Genomic DNA, 14,769 nt, shown 5'->3' with positions numbered 1-14,769 from the left:
TAAAAAAAAAGATGGTGTCGAAGATTAGCAATATGCCAAGCCTTAAATGGAGATGAAACAATTATCAAAGGGAAAAGGTATAAAGGAGACACAATTACAAAACTTTGGTTGAGTTGAAGAAACTTCATTGGGCAAAATATACAACGGGGGATTTTTTTATCACCATGAGTAGGTGTACTAAAAACCCTAATGATTCGAAAAGCTCGATCAACCCAAGTCAATTCATATCGTTTGAATTGGGTTCACCACAACAAAATTGAGATTTTATGACATTTAGAAACGATCAGATTTAAAATTTGTGACAGTTATTATCAATTATTGTATCGCTTATAAAAGTATGAGCATCAATGACAATTTCTTAAAAATGTCATAAATGGTCTTCTTACGACAATAAATAATTGTCAATAAAAAATCATTATTGACACTCATAAATTATCATTGTCAAATATATTATGATAGATTATTGTCATCAATTGACTCAAAATTGAGTATTTTCGGTAGCGTTATGGGTATTAACGATAATTAGAAAATATCAAAAAGAATATATCATGAGATTTTTTTTCTTGTCAATAATATGTAAACCATGACATTTTATTGTCAAGAATATTCGAAACATGGCAAATGTTTTATGTCTAACACATTTTATTGTCAAAGAATTTCATAATAAAAAACATGTCTTGCTAGTTCGTTGTTTCTTTGAACTTTGTCATTACACACATGATTTTCATAATCAATTAATCATATTTTAATACAAAATTGGTACAAACATAAATAAGAACTTTCATGTATAAGAATAAAGTTATAACGTTTTTAAAAAAAAAACTAAATACAAGGAAACTATCGGATATCCCCAAACGGGACAGATACAAGCAAACTAGAAGCTAAACTTGGTAAAATCTTTACAAAGAAACTAAATACAACAAGGTAATGCCACGAGTAGATATATTACAACAAGTTTTGTCACTAACTAAACGTCAATCACTTGGCTTGGTAGCTTCACAACTTTAATGGGTTCGTACAAGACCTAGTAAAAACACAACATTCATTTTATAGTTAAACTCAAAGCATCAATGTCAACAATAATCACAACATGTAAATCTAAGTATTCTTTTCATACATTATTCATAGAACAAAAGTTGAGCAATCATGTGAACAATTAATGACATATATTGGCACCTAAGAACAATTCATACTTCAGTTCAACACAATAGTACCCAAACTATCATCATCATAACGTTCTAACAAACTAAAGGCATTTCTAATATGAGCAACAAACATTTAAAAGAGATTTTCATTGTTAGACAAAGAGCTTAAGAATTTAACGTAGCATAAAGTTAAAGTTTTTGTCAATTCACATTTTCATGTTGGCAATGCTTCAACCCAACTAAAAAGTGTTTGAAGGAGTTCGGCATCAAACCAAGATTACAAACATAATAGTTCTAAATGATTGAAGTTAAAATACAACACTTTATAAGAGTTTTGAAAGGAGCTAAAGGTAGTTCACAGCATAAAACATTATAAATAACCTTGTTCATTTGCTGATGAACTTTACATAACCTTTGAAACCCACAAAGAAAATGAAGCCATTAATTCAAGTTAAGCCTAAAAAACTTAAGAGATTTTCCTAGAGTTTTATGGGTTGGATGTGATAAAATAGACAAAAACAAGAGGAAGAAAAGTGAAGAAAGGTAGATAAAACTTGTTGGATTTAGTGTCCTAAATCTCGTTCATCTTGTAGTTTGTAAGTTGTTAATATAAATTATTTATATAATAAAATAAGAAGTATTTTATTTGACATTTAGATGGCATTAACTCAATCCAATAAACTAAGATCCAAAGTCATTCAATGAAACTTGAACAGTATGTAGTAGACATACAAGTAAATTGTGTTCAAGTAATGACTTAAAAGATCTGCAGTTCATGGTTAAGGTTGGGTGCCTTATCCTAGTGACAATGCGAATATGACCCACTTTGTAATTGTTACATGAGATGTAATTGTTACAGACAATATAATCCATATTGTTCAGGAGACATGTGAGTGGAGGTATCCTATATAAAGAGTTTATATAAGATTGGACCACAAAATGATTAGTTTCTCAGTATAACACCATTTCTTGAAGAAACTAACTTTTCACTAGGATGACCATAGGTAACTTGACCTTAATCCTAAGTGTGTTGTGAACTCCTATTTATGACAGCAAACCTTTGATCTGTATGGGTGAGAGTGACCTGTTTCGCTAACTCAATATGTTTATCATGTTGGTTTTTTTTTTCCTCCAAAAAGGAAGCTGAGAAAATGACTACACTGTTGGGGTTGATGCCCTAAATCTCGTGGGTTCTGTAGTTTGTAATTGTAATGTACAAACATTTTATATATTTAATAAAATATGATATGTTTTATTCGACATTTAGTAGCATTGACCCACAAACCAATAAACCAACATCCAAGGTTATCTTCCGTAGCTTAAATATGTATGTAGAGACATACAGGTGGATCATGTTTAAGTGATAAACTAAATGGTCTGTAGTAGATGGATAAGGTTGAATACCTTATCCTAGTGACATTACGAATACGACCCGTTTTGTAGATGTTACTGAAGGATCCAATTAAGGATCCTTGAGCGAAAGCGGATCGTCCCAATTTTCCTAAAATTTTACAGAATGCAAAATTTTTACAATAAATATACATTATGCATCTAAACATTACAACATGCATAGATTTAATAAAATAGAAGAAAAAATAAAGGTTCGAAACCTTTACCTTTGAAGAACGAATCTTCAATTGAATTCCCTCGAACTCTAATTAGGCACCACCACAAAGGTGACCTCGATATTCTCTAGATGAGAATCTAGGAGAAGTGGGGTTCTGGTTGTTGGGGTTGGTGCCCTAAAGTCTCATGTCCTATAGTTTGTAAACAGCTTGTACGAATGTTTGTGTTTTATAATATATGTTATTTACTTCACATCTTGTTTTTTGCTCAATCACATGTTTTATTTGCTTTACCACAAACCAATAAACTTAAAATCCCCGGTTATCTGTATGTAACTTAAGCATAACTTAAGCATGTATGTGGTGACATACAAGTGAATCATGTCTTGAGTGATAACCAAAATGGTCTGTAGTATATGGATATAAGAGGGAAACCTTATCCTGGTCACGCTACGGATGCGGCCAGCTTTGTGGAATGGTCACAAGTGGTGACTTGTCACAGATGGTCTGATCCTGATCATTCGTGTTGGGGACATGCGAGCAGGGGCGTCCTATACAAAGAGTTTGTATAAGACCTGGCCACGAAGTATTAACGTCTCGTTATATAATACCGTTCATGACAGAGACTTCACTTCACTAGGATGACCATAGGTAACATGACCTCAATCCTGAGTGAGTTGGGAACTCCTGCCATTGAGGGCGGTCATTTGATTTGTATGGGTGTGAGTAGCCAGGTCGCCGATTCAAACCTACCATTTTGGGGATTCATCTGATTTGGGAGCTGGGAACTCAGCTACACAAGATGGAATTCACTCATTCCCCGAGGCAGAGGCAAGTAGATAGATAGTTTCTTTAAGGGCTGATTCCAGAGCTTGAACGATGTGGCTCCATACACCTTCTCTTGGCCCAAGAGGTGTTCACACATAGTTGAACTATGTTGTATTGTTCATTAGAGGAATCAGTGGCACTTAAGGAGTGAGATGTAACTACAGGGGAAAAACAGTAAATTGGCCCAGCTGTACTTACGAGCATCTGTGAAGGGTTATCATACTCATGATTGGTTATATCTGATGGACATAGAAATATATCTGTGGTAAGAAGAGTTCAGTTGTTGGTCTTTAGTGGAATGCCTGACAGTTAACGAATGGTGGATCTAGTGGCTAAAGAGTTTAGTCAGCTATTCATAGACCGTTGGAGATTCGAGTCACAGGTTCATTAGGTCCCCTTGGTAGTTTGGATAAAGTCGAGAATCAGTGTTTGGGTTAATTTAAAATGTTCAAATTGACAAGAGGAAGTTCGATTATATATGATATAATTGGATTGGTTAATTATATATGATATAATTGACTAAATGTATGAGATACATTATTTTGGAGGAAATTAGATATAATTATGATTTATATCAAATAGAGGAGAAATTACTATAGTAGATATGTGATATCAAACTATAGGGTAAGAATATAATATGATTATATTTATTAATTGGTTAATTGGTTAATGGTAACTGAAGGATAAAATGAAAATTGGTTCATTTTACAAAGACTTGAAAATTTTGGCATCGGTGTGGAAACGTAAACGATCGCCACTACAGGAATTCTGACTTCTCTCGACGTCATATTTCGTCAGAAAAGTGTGGAAAATTCGTCAGGAGAGGATCTTCCGACGCATATCGACGCATATAATTAATTAAATCTCTCAATTAATTTGAACAGTTCAAATTAATCCACAAATTGATTCTCATTAAATCCCATTGAGCTACTGAGGGGACCTTATGGACCTGTAGCTTGAAGCTCCAACGGTACGTGAATAATTAATTAAATTCTTTAATCAAATTATTCACCATCCGTTAACTGTTGGGCACTCCACTAAAGATCGATAGCTGCACTCTTTGCACTACAGATATATTTCTGTGTCCATTAGATATAACCAATCAACAATATAATGACCCTTCACAAATTGCTCGTAAGTATAGCTGGGGAAAAATTACTTGTTTTGCCCCTGTAGTTACATCTGACTCCTTAAGTACCATTGATCCCTCTAATGAACATTAAATCATAGTTCAACTATGACCAAATCCCACTCAGGCTAGGGGTGTGGCGCCTCATTGTTCAAGGCTCGAAATCAGCCTTAAGGGAGCAATTTATCTACTTGCCTTGACATTGGGGAAGGAGTGAATTCTCTCTTGTGTAGTTGTGTTCCCAGCTCCCCAATATGAATCCCCAAACTGGTAGCTTATTGAGTCGGTGATCTGGTCACTCTCACCCATACAAATCAAAGGATCGCCCTCATGGGCAAGAGTTCACAACTAACTCAAGATTCAGGTCATGTTACCTATGGTCATCTTGGTGAAATGTAAGTCTCTATTATGAACGTCTTTATATAATGAGACTAAACATTTCGTAGTTCGGTCTTATACAAACTCCTTTGTATAGAATATCCCCGCTCACATGTCTCCACATGAATGATTAGAATTAGATCATTTGTAGCACTTTGCAACAATTATAACATCTACAAAGCCGACCATACTTGTAGTGTCACTAGGATAAGGTATTCAACCTTATCCATCTATTACAAACCATTTAGGTTATCACTTAAACATAATCCATCCGTATATCTCTACATACATATTTAAGCTACAAGATAACCTTGGATATTAGTTTATTGATTTGTGGTTAATGCAACTAATTTTGAAATAAAACGTCACATATTCTATTACATAAATAAAATGTTTGTACAATATAATTACAAACTATAGGGCCCTAAGAGATTTAGGGCATCAACCCCAACAGTTACATTTTTTGTAAAGTGCTACAAATGATTTGATCATGATCATTCTGAAGGAACCCTGTAAGGGGACCTTGAGCGAAAGCGGGATCGTCCTAAATCCTAATTCTTTTAGAAAACAATTTTACAGAGAAGATAGAAGAGATCATGTATTTGTAAAAATATACAACATGCTTAAATTACAAGAAAAGAGTTAGGGTTTTCAGAAAACCTACATTTGAAGACTTTTCTTCACTAGTGAATGCTTTGGAATCCCAAACGACACTACTACTTGGAAACCTTGGTATCATCTGGATGAAGGACCTAGGAGTGGTGGGCTTTGATTGATTTTGGAAAGAGGAAAAAAAATTTCTCTGAGAGGGAAAAGAACTCTATTTTTGCAAGAAAAAGATGAAGACCCTTCTACCACTAAACCACGTATTGGGGGGAGGAAGAAGTTGTGACTCCATCCTCTTAATTAATTTTAAAATTAAATAATATAACTTTTTTTAATAGTAAAATAATTAATAATTAATAAATAATTTTAATTCATAATTAAAATTATAAATATATAATAACCAATTTATTATATATTCATGTAATCATATGTTATATCATATGCAATATATAACATATAGTTTAATCTTGTATCATAATACAATATTTAACCTATAGTTTCTTTTCTTTCGCTAATAGCATTTAATATAAATTACATTTACATTAAATTTTAACTATATAAATCTAATTCATATAGTAAACATTTGAATCATATTCAAACATTTAATTCCTCTCACAAATACTTTATATTATAATATATCAAATATATTATAGTAATTATGTCACATATAATTAAATAAACTTAATTATATCACATATAATTAATTCTCTAAATTAATTTGAACAATTCAAATTAATCCAAAACTTGATCCTCATTAAATCCCACTGAGCTACGGAGGGAATCTCATGAACTTGTAGCTTGAAGTTCCAAAGGTTCGTGAATAATTAATTAAACTCTTTAATTAAATTATTCACCATTCATTAACTGTCGGACACTCCACTAAAGATCGACAATTGCACTCTTCACACTACAGATATATTTCTGTGTCTAATGGATATAACCAACCAACAGTGCAATGACCGGCAAAAATCACCGTTTTGCCCCTGTAGTTACATCTAACTCCTTAAGTACCACTAATCCCTCTAATGAACAATAGATCATAGTCCAACTATTACTAAACCTCTCTCGCGCCAAGAAAGGGTGTGGCGCCACATTGTTTAAGCCTCTGAATCAATCATTAAGGGAGAATTTATCTACTTACCCCGACCTTAGGGAAGGAGTGAATTTCTTCTTGTGTAACTGTGTTCCCAACTCTCCAATCAGACGAATCCCCAAAATGGTAAGCTTATTGAGTCGGCGATTTGGTCACTCTCACCCATACAAATCAAAGGACCGCCCTCAGAGGCAGGAATTCAAAACTCACTCAGGATTCAAGTCATGTTAGCTATGGTCATCCTGGTGAAATGTAAGTCTCCATTATGAACGGTGTTATATAGTGAGACTAGACATTTTGTGGTCCGGTCTTATACAAGCTCCTTTGAAATCAAATATTTCAACAAAAAATGGAAATATGAAATGAAATACCTAGCAATCTCAATGAACAAAATAGTTTTGTTGTCATTAGCAAGAGCATTCCATAATATAGATCGTCGCTCCAAAAAGGTAAGAGACCACTCAAACACCAAGGAAGTTGCATGATCAAAAGTTCGCCAAGATTAGTTGCCAGTACTATTGAAACCCTTCATCCAATCTTTTAGCTCTCATGATTTGAAGAGATCAAAGAAATCTAGAACAACTCTCTCATCGGACCATCTTTTAGATGGATATTTGAAGAAAGTTTTACCATAGGGAGGGCAATATGAGTGGGCAATAGGAATGGTGTAAATGTAATTGTTTTTTCCAATATCAATTATGGAATCAATGTCATTTCCTTCCAAAACTTCCTTGATTGAAGTGCACAACTTCTCCACATCTACTTCTCTTGGTTTGGTATCTGATTTGCTATAGAGCTCAGTGAAGGAAATTAGATCTCGAGAAGCTGAACGAGGATGTTTTTTTTGAATTTTGGAAAGCGTTCAATTATAAAATCGGGGTGTTGAATAGATCAATGCCAGTTGCTCCCCAAGGTTAACATAACATCCTTCTTAGACATACAGCTCAATTAAATCATTTTTACTAGAGAAAAATATGATTGCCAAACTGTTTTCAAATTTAAATTAAATATGAAAATGTACTTGGTTTTTTTACATATCTATATATTTTTATGTCAGCTACACTCTTGTTGGCATATTTATGTTCAAGTTTTAGAATATCTAATTTAAGTTAATTTTTAAAAATCAAAATAAATGTAGATTTCAAGATTGTTAATTTCTAGTCAATCCGTAGCTCAGTTGACATAATATGGTAGTAACCACCGTAGTTCGAATCCTCTACTCTCAATTGTATTAAAAGAAAATTATTAGTTTTTAGAAATTAAAAATACACATTTGGAAATTTTAAAAACCAAAACAAAAGAAACCTAAAATGAGATGAGATGTGAATAAGAAATAGGAAAAATGAAAATGTACACGAGATAACCAGAGTTGGGATTAGCTTAACCATGGTTAGGGTGAACGTGGTTGGCCACAGCTAAACGTCCAGTTTCTATAAATGGCAATCGTTTCCACATTTTTCGCTTCACCATCTCTCTCTACGCTTCTCTGTCTTCGGAAGCGTGGTAGAGAGATAACGCATCGCTAGCCTTTCGATTTTCGATTGGTTTCCGTCCACGCGGCCTCGTTTCTATCAGGTAACGATCCTATTTTCTCGTATTTCCTTTCTGGATTTGCAGATCTGGCGGTTTTCGTTTCATTTTGGTGCTGCTTTCTTGGTTTAGGGTTGCGTTTTCTGTGGGGTTCTTGTTTCGGTTGTTTATTTGTTCTGAAACTTTGCAAGAATGCATGAATTTATGTTGCATGTGCTGTTTGGTTATTTACTCTTAATGGGTTCTGAATAATTTTAGGTTTTGTATCCGTTTGCGTTCCGTTCCTTCGCATTTTTCTAGAATTGGGCATATGCTGTAGGTTTCCTTGTGATTGGATTTCTCTTTTCAAGGCCTGCTGTTTTTGCGCTCGGCGGAGGCTTCAGAACAGGTTGATTTTGAATCTTTTTGGTTATTTCGATGTTTTTATTCATGCATTAGTTTGGATTAAGGATAGGGATTTTTGGTGGGTTGAACCCCTCCTAGATTTTTATAAGGTTTATGTTTATCTGTTTTAAATGGACATCGAGAGAGCGTAGATCCGGTGCGTTCTGAACTGTTTTGAAAGGCTGATTTTCCAAACTTGATGGTTCTATCTCCTGGAAACCTAGTGATTATTGGTCAAGTGGCTAGTGGGAAAAATACTAGTATTGTAATCTTATACTTAGTTCAAAATGTTTCCTCTAGTTTTGCCAGCAGTTTTTTCACGTTGTATTGGTTTGGTTATTGATCTGCATAATATTTTCGTAGTTGTTTATATGAGATTTGCATGGTCATCTCATCTTGTTCTCTGCATTTCTTTTTTCAGTCGTTGAGTTATATATCTTCTGTTCCTCGTTATGGCGGCTACTGCTACTGCTGTATCAGTTGGACCACGATATGCACCAGAGGATCCAACCCTTCCCAAACCATGGAGAGGTTTAGTTGATGGAAAAACAGGGTATCTTTACTTTTGGAATCCGGAAACTAATGTCACCCAATACGAGAGACCTGTGGCTGCTGCTCCTCTTAATTCATCAATAGTGTCCATAAGTTCTTCCGTTCAAATTGAAAAGCCATCCTCAGGCCACTCTTATAGTAATAATTTGAATGAAAATAACGATAAGTATGGAAGAGGTTCCCATGCACCCAAACAAGAGGTAGAGTCGATTATACAAATAGTAGTTCTCTTTTTCTATTACAAAGGGTATCAATCCTTCTGCAACTGAAACTTTTTAAGGCCTCTAGCATCGACCCTTCTTATATTAATGTGTTTATATTTTCCCCCTAGGGCTTCCTTCTTTTGGAATCAAATGAAATTTCTTTTGGAAATTAGTTTGCTTTAGACGTTTTGTGTGATGTTTAACTTTTTTTTCTTTAGAGTGAGAGAGAATTACAATTTTTGGTTTTACCTTCTGTATTCTGATTCCAACTGGCATGCTAGTGCCCTTGTTATATTATGTATGGTTTAATATTATTATCTAAACATTCAACTGAAGTTTATAAATTCAAATGAAAAGTTCTGTTGAACTCTTTTCCTGGAACGATTTTGGATGCCATTTTGTCTCATAATATAAAACAATTTCAGGCGTTTTGGTCAAACCTATGAGATGTGAATAATGAAATTATGTACTCAACGATATATGATAAATGTGACCCAATTTTTACATCAGGTTGCAAGGGGTGAAACGTTTCAATCGCATGATTCCTCAAATGGAACACCTAGTACTGGGCATGGAAGAGCAACGTTGAAAGGACACAGACCATCAGATGCAGGAAATGGTTTATCTGCTGAGTCTTATCGTCAACGACATGAAATAACTTTTTCGGTGAGTGCACTGCTACTTTTGGGTCATTATAATGTAGCACCACTGAAATTTATTTCTATCTTTTCTTAGAAATGATTGGGTTTTCTGTGTTTCTTTTTTTTTTGGTATTATCTGGATCAGTTAATCCTCTTGAAATTTAGGTCTATTTTATAAATACAAATTTCTTGATGTTCATTATATCTGTTCTATTAGTAGAATTGATTGTTCTGTTAATTCCTTTCTAGGGAGATAATGTGCCGCCACCATTTTCATCATTTGAAGCCACTGGTTTCCCACCTGAGATTCTTAGGGAGGTATTAAATTCCACTTTGTTCTATGCCTATGTCAATTTTGATCTTTGTAGATTAGCGATGGCTGACTATTTAGTAGCAATGCTCAGCTATCTAAAACAAATGTTTCTGCTGAAAGTTAAGTGGTTGCTGGGGTCATGTTAATTCTTTTTGTCACCTGTACTTTTTTGTCGCAGGTGCGATATTTGCTCCTGGGAGGAGCTAATGTCGTACGCTGTGGTGCCCTCTTTGTTTGGGGGCTTGCTTTAATTTGGAGTGCCCTTTTATGGTGGACCAATTTCTGGGAAGGGCTTTCCGAATCACCCATATTTGCAGCCGGGACTGCCGTTGGTGATGATTCAGTCTTCCACTAAGTTTGTACGAAAGAAGAGGCCTCCTCCTTCTGCAGCTTGCAATCAGCAAGCATTGGCCGCATGCATATGGGGGATGATGCTTCTTCTGGACTTAGCGTATTCTTCTAAAAATGGAAAAATGAAAACCAACCAGATATTTTGAAGCCTCCTCTGCTTAATAGGGGTGACTTTTCCAGGTACATAATGCAGGGTTCTCTGCTCCAACTCCAATTCAGGCGCAGTCATGGCCAATTGCTCTTCAAAGTAGAGATATTGTAGCTATTGCTAAAACAGGCTCGGGGAAAACTCTTGGGTACTTAATACCAGGTTTTATTCATCTCAAGCGCATTCGAAATGATCCTAAGCTAGGTCCTACTGTTTTGGTGTTGTCACCAACAAGGGAATTGGCAACCCAGATTCAAGATGAAGCTGTGAAGTTTGGGAAGTCATCGAGAATCTCTTGTGCGGTATGCTTGTTCTAATATATGTTTTATCTTCATTATTATTTTTTCAGTTTGATTGGAGCTTTGTAATTCCATGTCCAAATTGTTGCTAGTTTGTCCAATTTCTGATGGTGAATACTCTCTAATTTCATTTCTAAAATGTGTTTTACATATTTCTTTGCATTGAAGTCTTAGGTCTAGTAACTGTTTGCTAAAAAAAAATTATGGTAATGACATGATTTTGTTATCTCTTTGGTGATAAACAACTGGGGTGTTTAGTCCTGGCAATAGTGTAAGGAGTTAATAAGTCATGCCCACATTGGAACACTTAGGGAAAAATCCACCCCTTTCTCCCCAACTCCCTCCAAACACCCCCTAAAATGTTTAATCTTTGGAGGACACTTGAGAATTCGAACATGGTGTAATACGGCATTTCTTGTGGGGTCCTGGTTTTATTATCTAGTTAGGTGAGGTATTACTTTTAGAAGTGCCCCGTTATGTTGTTGGAATCTTTAGCTTCTTTTCATTCTCTCCAATCACTTTGTAACTGCTTCCATTGACTTGTGCGCCTCCTAACCATGTTGAAATTGGATTAATATTCTATCCATTTTTTGGGTGCTCACTCACAACTCTTGTTTGTGATTTGAAGTGTCTGTATGGAGGAGCACCGAAGGGTCCACAATTGAGGGATATTGACCGTGGAGTAGATATTGTAGTTGCAACTCCTGGTCGTTTGAATGATATTCTTGAGATGAGGAGAATCAGTCTACATCAGGTTTCTTATCTTGTACTAGATGAGGCTGATCGCATGCTGGACATGGGTTTTGAACCCCAGATTAGAAAGATTGTAAAGGAGGTACCTGCTCGCCGGCAAACTTTAATGTACACAGCTACTTGGCCAAAGGAAGTTCGAAAAATTGCATCAGATCTGCTTGTTAATCCCATTCAGGTCAATATCGGCAATGTCGATGAGCTTGTCGCCAACAAGTCCATCACTCAGGTATGAACCTATATGTACCTGGTCTCAAAATTTGGGATAAGCTTTCATTCAGTCTACTTTATTAGGTTTTTATGTGTTTCTTTTTTTCGCTGTATGTATTTCAATTTTTGATTCGGCTGCAAGTCTTAATTTTTTAATTTTGTACTTCATTGATTTGCATTGCAGCATATTGAAGCATTAGCACCACTTGAGAAGCATAGACGATTGGAGCAGATATTGAGATCTCAAGAACCAGGATCAAAAGTGATAATTTTCTGTTCTACAAAGAAAATGTGTGATCAGCTTGCTCGCAATCTAACACGCCAATTTGGAGCTGCGGCAATTCATGGAGACAAATCCCAGGGTGAGAGAGATCACGTCCTTGGTCAATTTCGCACAGGGAGAACTCCTGTGCTTGTAGCTACTGATGTTGCTGCTCGAGGATTGGATATTAAGGACATCAGGTTTGCATCGCTGTATATAGATCATTTTAAAAAATATTCTATTCTTTATTGTATATATATTGAAAGAGAGAGAACTTCCAAACTGAACAAAGTATAAGGAGAGAGATTGATGATGAAAAGGATTTGACAGGAACAACATAAAAACAAAGGATGGTTACGAAATCATCAGAATTGAGAGTTCACATGGCTGTATTTACTCGTGGTTTAAAATTTGTAAACTTAGCTTGTTCTGTGTTTTCGGGGTGATGGATGGAAAAGTTAATATCCAGGTTTTTATAATCAATGTCAGAACTGCTTCGGTGGAGCATGCTATCTTACAATCTCTCTTTCTTTACAGGGTTGTTATCAACTATGATTTCCCATCCGGAGTGGAGGATTATGTCCATAGGATTGGTCGTACTGGAAGAGCTGGTGCTACAGGCATTGCTTACACATTCTTCGGTGAGCAGGATGCCAAGTATGCTTCAGATTTGATTAAAATTTTGGAGGGAGCTAACCAGCGGGTCCCACCAGAACTTCGTGATATGGCTTCTCGAAGTTATGGAATGGCCAAGTTTAGACGTTGGGGTTCTGGCTCTGATGGTCGTGATGGTGGTCGAGGTGGACGCAATGATTCAAACTATGGTGGTAGGGGTGGACGGGGAATGTCTTCCTTTTCTTCTGCCAAGCCAGAACGAGGTGGTGGCCGTGGGTATGACTTCGACTCCCGAGAGAGGTACTAACTTGTTTTATTCATTTTTTTTAGGGGAAGGGGCTCCAGTCCTAAAGAGAAGGGTTTTTTTTTTTTTTTTTTTTTTTTTTTTTTGTGGGTGTGTGGATAAGAAGGTTGTATTGCCGTTTTAATGCTTTTATTTTCCCTTGTTAACAGGAATGATTTTGGATACAATCGTGGTCGCAGTCGGAGTCCTCCAAGGGGTGTGGGAGGTGACCGGACTAAAAGTTGGAACCGCGAACACAGTCCGCACGTTTGGAGCCCTGACAAGTCTGGACCTGGACCGGCACATGACCGCTCTCCAGTACGGAGTTTTCACCAATCAATGATGGAGCGTAGCAACATTCCACATCGGGGAACTGACAATGGTAGTAAGAATGGTTCTGGAAGCTGGAACCAAGTCCGTAGTCGGAGCCGGAGCCGAAGCCGAAGTCCTAACCGTTTTAACCGGGCTCCTGCAGTACGAGAGCGTTCTCCAGTTTTGAGTTTTCATAAAGCAATGTTGGAAAAAGGAAACTCTGGAGGCACACATGACAACCCAGATAAGGATTCAAGAAAATCACCCAGTGATAGAATGGATGGGGGAGGATACGAAAAGAGTTCTCGCTCATATCCTCGAGAAGAATACGAGGAAGGCATGATCCCGCAAGACGAACAAGGTAAGGGAGTATCAGACAGATAAATATCATCCATCGCCAAGGCCACTTCTTGAAAGGGAAAAGGTCAGTGTCAATGGAGGTTAGTTAGTTATAGCCTTTTGGTGCCATATGCTCTGATTCTATTGGGGAAACGATAAAGAGACCCAAATATTTTTATGCTGTCTAAAGTTCCAAGCCTCCCCAACTTTTTGGTGCAACAGAAAAGGGTGTTACTGGAGGAGTTGGTGTGTTTTTGCAAGCGTAGTGTGTGCCTGAATCCTCTTGATATTTTGATGAAACAGGCTTTTCATTTTTTGGGGGGAGAGGTTGAAAGGTTTTGAATATTGAATACATGTTATGATGGACATGTGTTGTTGAAGGGTTGTAATAGAAGACTTTAAATTGTAAATGTAGTGAAGTGATGTCTGTCTCAATGAGATGTACATGATGTTAACTGTTATAAGGGAGTAAAATCAGTGCTGCTCTCTTCAAAACATTTTGGTCTCTTCTGTTGTTTGTTAGACTTTGAAAATGGAGTTTGTTTTAATCAGTTTTTATTTTTATTTTTATTTTTTACTTCATTCCTCTCGTCTTCCTTCCCATAGACACGGCTTCTAGGTTAGGTTATTTTAGCCTCTAAATTTCTAGGTCTAATTTTTTAAAGTGTTTTTGGATGTTATAATAGGGTGTCAAGTCTTAGAATTGTGAATAAAAGATTCTTTTATTGATCATATATCTATATATCTGCCTTCTCAGGTGTGTAAAACGACTGAAATCAGGTGAATTTTTAATGGTTTACTTTTGAATATATTTATATTTAGAATCGAAGAAA

The 14,769-nt window shown here is 36.0% G+C and overlaps 1 protein-coding gene across 5 annotated transcripts; it reads left to right on the top strand.

Annotated features, from left to right (window-relative positions):
* The first annotated feature begins 8,194 nt into the window (after window positions 1-8,194).
* Window positions 8,195-14,487, top strand: LOC120089991 (DEAD box RNA helicase family protein). 5 transcript variants are annotated; one of them, XM_039047450.2, is made up of 10 exons: window positions 8,198-8,319; window positions 8,533-8,662; window positions 9,080-9,410; window positions 9,924-10,079; window positions 10,304-10,372; window positions 10,899-11,168; window positions 11,794-12,144; window positions 12,310-12,587; window positions 12,925-13,302; window positions 13,456-14,487. In XM_039047450.2, exons 3-10 carry the CDS (start codon window positions 9,111-9,113, stop codon window positions 13,979-13,981), a joined length of 2,328 nt encoding a protein of 775 aa, XP_038903378.2. In that variant the 5' UTR covers window positions 8,198-8,319; window positions 8,533-8,662; window positions 9,080-9,110; the 3' UTR covers window positions 13,982-14,487. The 5 variants fall into 5 exon arrangements, with proteins under 5 accessions (XP_038903376.2, XP_038903378.2, XP_038903379.2 ...); XM_039047451.2 differs by having other exon boundaries at window positions 8,206-8,319; window positions 8,594-8,662; XM_039047452.2 differs by having other exon boundaries at window positions 8,215-8,319; window positions 8,575-8,662.
* Window positions 14,488-14,769: the final 282 nt, after the last annotated feature.

The sequence above is a fragment of the Benincasa hispida genome, chromosome 11 (genome assembly GCF_027475165.1).
Source record: "Benincasa hispida cultivar pf3 chromosome 11, pf3_genome.v1.1, whole genome shotgun sequence".
Lineage (NCBI taxonomy): Eukaryota > Viridiplantae > Streptophyta > Magnoliopsida > Cucurbitales > Cucurbitaceae > Benincasa > Benincasa hispida.
This window is presented reverse-complemented; position numbering and strand designations above follow the sequence as displayed.